The sequence below is a fragment of the Alligator sinensis genome, unplaced genomic scaffold (genome assembly GCF_000455745.1).
Source record: "Alligator sinensis unplaced genomic scaffold, ASM45574v1 scaffold573_1, whole genome shotgun sequence".
Classification (NCBI taxonomy): Eukaryota; Metazoa; Chordata; order Crocodylia; family Alligatoridae; genus Alligator; species Alligator sinensis.
Window position 1 is genome coordinate 219,124 of NW_005841877.1, and position 9,722 is coordinate 228,845.

Genomic DNA, 9,722 nt, shown 5'->3' on the forward strand with positions numbered 1-9,722 from the left:
TTAGAAGCATTTCAGCCTTCCTATTAGAAGCTTCCTAGGCTTCCAATAATGTTATTACTTTTCAATGGACTCTTTAAAAACATGTCTACATTTTTCTTAAGGTATGGAGCTCAAAACTGGACACAGTAGTCCAGGTGAGGCCTCACTATTGCTGAGTAGATTGGAAAAAGCACTCCTCTTGATTTGCAAGTGAGAGTCCTGTTATACAAGTCAGTATACTTTTGTCCTTTCTTGGAACACCTTTTTTTTTCTTTTTACCATAAACCGTCACACTCTTACTGCAATGATAGCTCAGTGTTTGGAAAGTAAGATCAGATCATGGATGAAACTGAATGAAGAAAGACAGGGGTGATGCTGGGATGGGCAGAGGAAAGCATTTTGAAGACTTCACAGCTGTGGTTGCATCTCCTTTGGTTGAAGGTACATACTACAATTTGTCAATTCGTTCAATAGTTCAGAAATAGCCCTGGATTTCTTGCTCTCACAAAGTGACATTTCTATCATTTCCAGTTGCCTTGGAAACTCCATCCTCTTGTAGTAGATGAGAACCTGACCTTATGTTCTCCTTTGGTATTTTTTTCTCCTAACCTTCTTTTCAGTCTGTAAATACACCAGAGAGACTCAGATCCCAAGGTTAGGGAAGCCTTTCTATACATGAACTGATTAATGGAAATTTAGTTAAAATCCCTGTGCTTTGTTAGGTCCTGAAATATCCTTCAGAACTCACATTCCATGTAATAAGACTGGAAACAAAGGGGCAAAGTATGTCATGTTTTATATACCTGTGAATGGCCAATGGTTCTGAACAAGGTATAAAGCAGGACAAATATTGCCGGACAGTCAATAGATTATAGGTGATTCCCTGGATTTCACTGAAATCAATAGTTTTTTTTTCCCAGTGATTGCAGCTTAACCAGAATTTTCCATAGGAATGTGAAATACAAAATCATTGAAATATCAATGAATGAAAATGTGTTCTGTGAAATACAGAATCATCGTTTACTTTAGGGCATAATTTGCAAGTACTCATTCATCTCTAAAATTACAGTTTACCAGGGCTACAATTATTTAGTGTCAGGCAGCATACTGCTCCTTTCAAATCAATGGGATAATACTACCAACTGAAATGGAACAAGCCTCTAGGTTCCAATCAGTTAAATTAAAATATGCTCATTTGAAATAAGTATAAAAAATTATGTGACAGTTGAATGTGTATTAAAAAGGACATTGAAAAATATGATGAAATGCAATTTGTCAAAAAATATATATTTTTGGACTGAATGCCAGAATTTGCCAGCTTTTATCAATAAGGAAATATCAGTTTCCAATTGTGTATTTCAAGAACTGAGATATATTAAAGTTTATAGTTCATTAGTTTAAAAGCTATAGCAATGGAGACATTTCTGAGTAAAGATTGCTCTATCTTGCACAGTAAATATCTGGTGCACATCTAGAGAATGTTCACACTATATAAGAAGCTCCTTTCCTTTCTGAAGTTATTGTGTCATTAATTATTCACATTTTTCTAATATCTACTGCATGTTAAATCAATGACTAAATGATGAAAATGTAAGACATCCGCTTTCTATTTAATTGTAAAACAAAACATGCTTGTTGATAGACATTTCAGATCCAATAAAATATACATGGTTTTATTTTCATATTTTGTTCAATTTATTAATAACCTTTTATATATATTTATGGCTTTGAGCAAAGACAAAAGAAAAATTCTAACTTATCCCTGATCGTACAGTTATTGTAAGAATCAGTTAATCTATTGTCTTCCCAGCAGCAGTAAGATCCAACTTTTTCATTAACACATTTCATTCTGTACAGATGTGAGATTCCATAGTTATGGGCTTACTTATGTACAGAGAAAATAGGTCAATTCTGGAACTAGCAATGGACCTTTATATTACAGGAATGTGTGTAATTTGTTTCTTAACCTAAGTATATATACATTCATACATACATATATATATGTATATAATTTATACCCTGTACCATTTTTATTGAATTTGAACATACAAATCCTAGATATTGTCCACTCTATTACAAAGTCATTAAAAAGTATTTTTATGGTTTCACTGAAAGACCATGTGAGTTAATGTTTCTTCATAGTGCTTAAAATAAAATAAGAATATATATAAAAATATTTCACTACCAACCCCATTACTCCTATCAAATGTAAACCTTAAACAATTTCAAGGATCAGAATAGTATCATAATAAATTGGACAGGAATTATGAGTAGTATTAAAATAAAATAAGAGCCATTTTATCGATAAATAAATGGTCTTGCAGCGTATCCATAATGTTTCAATCATTTTTTGAAATCTCTTCCTTATACACTATTCTTGGCCATTTGGTTTAATGATGTCAGCAACACGATAATGGGATAATTACACTGATCTGTGTTAGTGACTGGGAATTGACATAAGTTGTAAAATGATCATTTGTTTGTATCTGATGTACCATTTGAGTAAAAGGCATAACAGGCAGCATGGGTTCAAGCTGTGTTAGCTTTAGAAATTTACTTGGCTCTCAAGTATATCTGGACGCACTGCTTTGGGTAGTTTATGATGTTATTTAATTTTTCCCATACAACATAAAGCCAGCATCAATGGGAAAAGAAGACTGCCTTTGAAAGCATTTCCTTAGCATGGCTAGTATATTGTTTTAGAGAATATAATATATGCTTGGTATTCAAGTCCATAGTGCTGTTTTATCAATAATAGTTGAATTATGACATGTTCAGTTTCAATCTCTATTTAATGTGACACATCAGGCACAAATGATAACTAATGGACTTCCTTTGTGGAGAAGCTAAATAATTACAAGGTAATGTAAGATATGAGCAAACAAAATAAAATGTTCACAAAACAGTATGCTTTAACCCTGCTTTCTGTCACCATTTCCTTTCTGTTTTGAAGACATTAAAAAAAATAAACCTCATATCTATGGGCTATGTTTGATGCTACATGCCTTAGGATAAACTATCCATTTTATTACAATATACACAGAGCAAATCGTGCATTCCCAGACAGACTTGATGCTATATTATATTTATTTTGTTTAAATTAACACCACAGTCAGCTACAAAACTACAGTGAGGACACAGAAAGCACCTGAAATTCTAAATCAAGCTGTGGTTTACAAATAATTCTTTAAATGAAAAAAATTCACTTCTAGACTCAAATCAATGATTCAAAGTCAGCATTATAGGAATTTTAAGGTAGCCACAATTAATGAATGTTTATTATTTTCTAAGATACCCTAAAGCCTGTCCCTACAATGGCTGACTGAACCTATTTATTGTTGCTCTTGTTTTTAAAAAAAGCATGCATGGGATATTTTCAGACACTGTTTAGGCCAAGGAAGAAGAAAAGTGATTGGTGAAATACAAGCAGTTTGCAGGATCAAGCGTACAATTTTGCATAAAAATGTTGCATGTAAAAGTAACATTGTAGGTTTTAAGCCACTGCATTACAATTTAACAGTTGTGTTGCACTTAGATTGAATAAATTTTAAAACTTTAATTTTTGAAGTGAAGAGCTGAACCTAAATTCCTAAACAAAGAATTTGCAATGGTACACCACACAGCAGCTATTTGTGTTTGGGTCTAAAAAGTTATTTACAATGACAATATTTATAGTCTTCATAAAAGTCTTTTGCAATATGAAGATTAATGTCCTCCCAGTTTTCTGAAACAACAGAATGATTTATATGTTTTGAGGTTAGAATTATCCAGAGCAGTGGTAATCTTGTCCTCTGACTGTAGATGGTTGCAGTATATCTGTTATTCAATCTAGTTCTGAATGAAAAGCACCAAAATGGAAAAAGCAATGGGAGACTATGACTGGATTCTCTGTAATAAATAATTCACAATTTGTATACAGAACTTATATTAGTGAAAGTTAAAAATATTATTGAATAGTTGCTATTTCCTAGTTAGGTTGAGGGTTTTCTTTCTGTTCTGTTAAGTTTAGTTCCTGGAATAAATAATATTTTCATTTCATGAAGTTATCATTGGGTTAAGTTTTTCCCCCCCGCCATTAAAATAGGAGACCTCTTCATAAATAGAGAAATCCATTAGATTAAAGTCAACACAGATTAAAAAAAAATAATATTACAACAAAATTTAGACTCCTTTGCTGATTATAAGAAAGGAAGACATGAACTCTAAACAGGTTTTTAAACTCCTTTTTTAGGATATATGTGTATATGTATACACACACATATTTTACATTCGTTATGTAGGGCAAAACTAGCTAAAGTTTTGTTTGTTTGTTTTCATAACAGACTACCAGGGTCTATTAGGAAATAGGCTAAAATATTCCTGGGATGATGCTCAGTTTATTACAATGTCTCTGCTTTTCACAGTTAGCAGGGATCATAAGTTTGAAGCAAATCGTGGTTTGTCTCCTTCAAGGTCTGTGCTTAAGACTGTGGAAGAGTCCCTTTTTAGAGCTGCTGATGGTGCCGTGGCCCCTCGGTTAGGAGGAATTGCTCCTGAAGACATCTGTCTGAAGAGAGCAACTCTCTGTGGGACAGTGCCCCTGTTCCCAGCCTGCATACCTGACCCTTGGACACTGGAGACAGGTTGTGGAATGGAGGCTAGCGACTCTCCAACTGTTGGATGAGGTCTGGCGATAAGAGTAGAAATCTCATGGGGCAAAGAAGGCTGTGAGGCAGAGAGAGGTCTCACCTCTCTTGTCAGGTTAGTGTTGTGAAGAGCTTGTGTACTCTTGTGAACTTCATTTTTCTGTGATGAAGTAGGTGCCTTCTGCTGCTTTTGCTGCTGCTGCTGTTGTTGCTGCTGTTGTTGCTGCTGCTGCTGCTGCTGCATTAATGACAACTGTGAAGCAGTTGGTGATGCATACTGAAAAGTTCGACCTGCCAGGGGGCTCTGTACTGGTGGACTACAGATTGCAGTAGTGTAGGAGCAAGGAGAGAGAATGACAGCTTGCTGAGGTGTTTGTGTGCCTGGTGTTGGAGAATGCAGGTTTCCATGAGACAGGCTGGTCGCAGTATAAACAGGAGGCGACTGTGTCCTGATGCGGGATGAAGTACTGCTAGAATTCAGTGCTGACATTTGCTGTAGGCTAACTGGGGCAATAGCCTGAACTGTCTCTCTGTCATGTTTCACTATCTGCTTCAAGATCTCATTCTCCTGATTGTTGAAAACTCCAGTATTGAGGTCTTTCTGGAACTTTTGCAGGAGAATTGAGTTCTTCTTCCCTTTAAAAAGAAAGAGGTATGAGATCAGATGTGTTACCAAGTCTGAAGCTCAGTGACAGTTTGTCACTCTTTTAGAATTGTAACTCCTGATATTAAAGTACATGCTGGTGTCTTAAAATAGTGGTAAAATACAAAGTCCCTCATTTGTCTTCCAGCATAGCAGAAGTTTTAGGCTCTGCCTTGAACTAGTGATTGTCACAGGCTGTGAGGGATGACAACATGCTTTTTCCCTAGCTGTAAAGCAGTAGAGTTGCTTTGGGGGGTTATTTCTTCAGTAGCTCTCATACTGCTCATGCAACCCATAAATCCTGCTGTCTTTCTAGCTGAGCTGCCCACGTTCAAAACGTTCTTGAACACAAGGATACCTGAGCTTTCTGCAGCAGCTTGACTATTATTAAAATCATTCAGAAAAATATAACTATCACAATTTACTAAACAACAGAGGTAGAAAAAACAAGACTGCAAGTTTAAAATATAGATCTCTCTAGTTATCAAGCTGTCCTAATTTCCTGAATGTTGAACCATTATTAAGTTATGAATACATGCGTTATTTAGCACATTTTCTGAAATAATTATTAGGCATCTGTAAGCAATGACCACCATGTTGAGAAAAGTCATCTGTTTAAATGTCTGTGAACAAATATATAAACTCACTGCTCATGTACTACCTGGCTGTACAATAATGACCACTGTACATTTTATCTCTGTTCTCTCAACAATGTCAAGGTTTGCCTAAAGACTTTCAGCTGTAAAGATGCAGGCAACATGCTTTTTTCCTGTGTTGGAAGTGAAGATGTAGGGCAACGAGTCCAATGGAATTGTTCTTATTTTGAGTAAAAGAATTGGTTCTTCTTTCTTTGTCATGCTTGGATTCCTTAAATGATTTCAGACTGGAAATTCTATTAATTAGTTACTATAATAAATAATAATAAGTGCTTCAATTCCCTATATCTCCACTTGTAACACACTGCTAAAACCAACCCCACTTTGGTTTAGTTTAAGTGTTTAAGTCCCAATGGCAGCATCCTACTAGTAAATTCTGTCTTATTTTTTCTAGTAGTTCCAGGCCCAACCTCTGTAGAACCGCATTAGAAAACTTCTGCCATTCTGACAGTATTCCATTTATAATGTTTGCAGCTATTGAGCTAATTATCTATCCACATTTGTCTAATTTGCTTATGATTTAAAGCAAACTAAAGCAGCTAAGACAGTCTACTACATCATATTGCATTCTACTTGGGCTTGTTGAACCTGATTTTCTGAGTGCCAGCATGTCCTAGCGACCTAAGTGGCAGGTGTCCACACCTTTGAAAATCAGGCTGTACTGCCCATCTTGTGATGGAGGGAATGGCCTTCTACTAACCATGGAGTAGCTTCAATTCCTGTTGGCTTCTGTTGGTGTTGAAAAAAGTCAGCTTCTTCCAGAACCAGGTCTTTGTCTATGACTTTTGGACAGGGAAACGTCATCTATTTGTCACTAAAGTATATAGCTCTGAGCTGTGTGTATTACAGCACTAAACATTATAAATAAATAATAATAATGATAATTAAGGTGTACAAAATAAATCTCAGAGGAGTATGTGACCGCTTTCTAAGAGGCATAGTAATGTCTTTTTATTATTTAAAAGCAGCCCGGATAAAAATTCTTTTCTTAAAGCATTTTTTATTTATAAGTCAACAAAACATTTAATGTAGAGGAGCAGTAATGCAATCTTATCCTTCTGCTCCAAAAAAAGTTAAGTTTAATAATCATATCGAGTATCAAAGACAATAATACCTATCCTATCTAGCCTGTCGATGGCCACTGTTTCAAAGGCCCTTCTCATCATGGGGTACTCCTCCAGAACCTCATTGAAATTGTCCACAGAGAGGGAATACAGGCGGCAGTATGTGTCGGCTCGTACGCTGGCAGTTCGGCGGCCCTTAGTCAAAAGGCAAATCTCTGGGGAGAGAAAAAACACAAACACACACATACACAGAGGAAATGAAAACGTCAGTGAACCATGTGAAACTTGACAGCTAGGAAGTGACTTGGTGCTAACAAATAATAATTCAGTACACAGCAGCAATTTCCCTTTTGCTGTACGTACAAGATTCCAAGGGCAATCCTGAAGGAGCAAAGCTCACTAGTCACTGAACTGAAGGGAACCATTTTTGTTTAAGAGCTATCTTTTTCAGCCTTTATCTTTTGTTCATTTTTCTAAACTGAAAATCAAGAACATTGACATTTGAAATGATTCTTCTGAAGACATTGTGAACTAAGTTGGTCACCTTTTCAGACTGCAGCTCAGAATCACCTGGTGGGTCAGAGGTGAGAAGGCAAGAGCTGGGACCCAGCTGCTGCCACCACATTATGGTGGGGAGCTCCCCTGTTACCCCCATTTCTCCAGCCATGGCATGGGATAAATTCCCTACTAGAGGACACTGCCAAAGCCCCTTGCTGCCAAAGCCCCATACCTGCAGCCCAGATCCAATGGTTGTAGGTTGCTGCCCCTTGAACCCAGGCCATTAGATTCAAACGTATCCAGCAAATGTGATGCCCCCCACACCCCCAGTAGTTTTGCTGATTCCAGTTAAGAATATTCAGGTGAGCTGAGGGATAAGCCCAACAGTGACCAAGTCTGATAATAAAATGTAATACTTATAATAAAAACACTGGCATAAGAAAAGAATGGCATCAGTTATAAGAGAAAAAAAATTCTATATTAATCTTTCCTTCAGGCTGCATAGAAAAACTTAACATTTATTCATGACAGCTTTGTATCGAGGCCAGAAACACCTCTGAGAACCACATTGCTCCTTGGCTTACACTCCCAATGTCTCAAATGGCAGAAATGAGTCAACATTGCTGCCTACATGGCCATCACTGGCTGCTAATAAGCACACCTGAGACAGGAAACACTCCAATGTGGTTATAGTGACTCATTTTGGGGATTTGGTGTACTTAGAGTGAGAATAAAGGGTAAAGGCATGATTCATGGCAGGGCTCTTGGGCTCACTATGATGACAATGACTAGGGACAGAAGTTACACATAAACTGGTTTCACTGATCAGAAACTGGTTTAAACCTGCAACAGAACATAAGTTCAGCGCACATAAAACAGTTTCAAAATGGCCAAAACTAGTTTAAGATAAACCTGACTGAATGTAGTATCAGACTTAACCGATTTGGGTCAAACTGGTTTATGCAAAGTCTGTCCCAGACCCCTTCCTGGTTCAAGTTAAATTATAGTCCTCCAGCATCCCAGCATACTTGGTGGTCTGGGCTGTGCTCTGTGCTCCAGATAGCAGGGCTGGACATGCACCTCTGCTCTCTAGCCCAAGTAGGACAGGGACGGATGTCAGGAAACACCAGCAGGCATGGCCCCATCAAGGCAAAGTGGGCAGGGAGGGGGTTAATTCTTCCCTCCTTCCTCTCCCCACCACTGCAGCTGGGGTCTGCCTGTTGCCTGCAAGCAGCAGAGGGGACGGGCAGCTAGAAGACCCCAGCTGCAGTCCCTGGGGGCAGAAGGGATGGAGGGAGGAATTAATGCCCTCCCTACCATTCACCTTAATGGGGCCATGCTGGAACAGCATCTCGCCAGGTCCCACCACTGGAGCAGTCTGGGGAAGAAGAAAGAAGAGGGGCAGCAGCCTCTGTATCAGGGTTCCCAGGAGGGGTTTTATTCCCCATCTCCATTCCCTGTCCTACAAGCACGGACTGGAACCATCCCAACATGGCCCCAATTAAGGCTAAGGGGGCAGTGAGGAGGTTAATTGCCCCTGCCTCTCCCACCAAGGCACTGCGCTGGAATGGAGAAGCATCCCTCCTTGCTGCCACCCCCTTGCCACAGGGCATATGGGCGGAGGGGGGGGGGCTCTCAGCCCCAGAGGGGTACTGCTCCCCTTGCTCCTCCCCCGCCCCAGGCAGGTCAGGGAGGTGGACTCTGTGCACAGCTGCCCAGCCCCCAAGGGGAACTCTTTGCCCTCCTCCTCCTCCTCTAGAAGGGGGGCTCTGTTTGGTGCTGGAGGGGGACTCTCCCCCCTCCTTCTCCTTCCCCACCCCGCACTGCCACTAGGTTGGGAGGAGGGGCTCTGTGCATGGCTGGCCAGCCTGGCCGATCCTGGGCTGTCACTGAGCTGCTGCTGTCAGGGATGGTCCCATCCCCGCAGCCCAGGCCAGGCCTGGCTGAGGCAGCTGCATGGCAGGGCTGGCCCAGGCCAGGCTGCGGGGGCAGGGCTGTTCCTGGTGGCTTCAGTTTAGTGATGGGGAGGCTGAGACCTGTCAGCAGTGCAGCCTGTCCAGTATGCGCAGTGGCAGCTGGCTGGGCAGCAGCCTACCCTGGCTGGGTTGGAGGTGCCAAAGGTGCCGAAGGACCTAGAGCCCAGCAGCCACCCACTGAGGGGGCTCGCTGTGGACTCATGAGTCCCTGAGTCACCTCTGGGCCGGCTTGGGCAAGCCACTGCCCACATGTGCCAGAGGGGATGAGGGTGGGAGGAGGG

At 40.0% G+C, this 9,722-nt stretch overlaps 1 protein-coding gene across 1 annotated transcript in view; it reads right to left on the bottom strand.

The window, feature by feature from the left end:
• Positions 1-4,392: 4,392 nt before the first annotated feature.
• HCN1 (hyperpolarization activated cyclic nucleotide gated potassium channel 1) overlaps positions 4,393-9,722 on the bottom strand; it is a 291,127-nt gene continuing 285,797 nt past the window's right edge. Inside the window, exons 7-8 of the mRNA XM_006017294.1 lie at positions 7,018-7,182; positions 4,393-5,240 (exon numbers count right to left, since the gene is read on the bottom strand). Coding sequence (XP_006017356.1) covers positions 4,393-5,240; positions 7,018-7,182 — 1,013 coding nt within the window. The remainder of the gene's footprint in view (positions 5,241-7,017; positions 7,183-9,722) is intronic.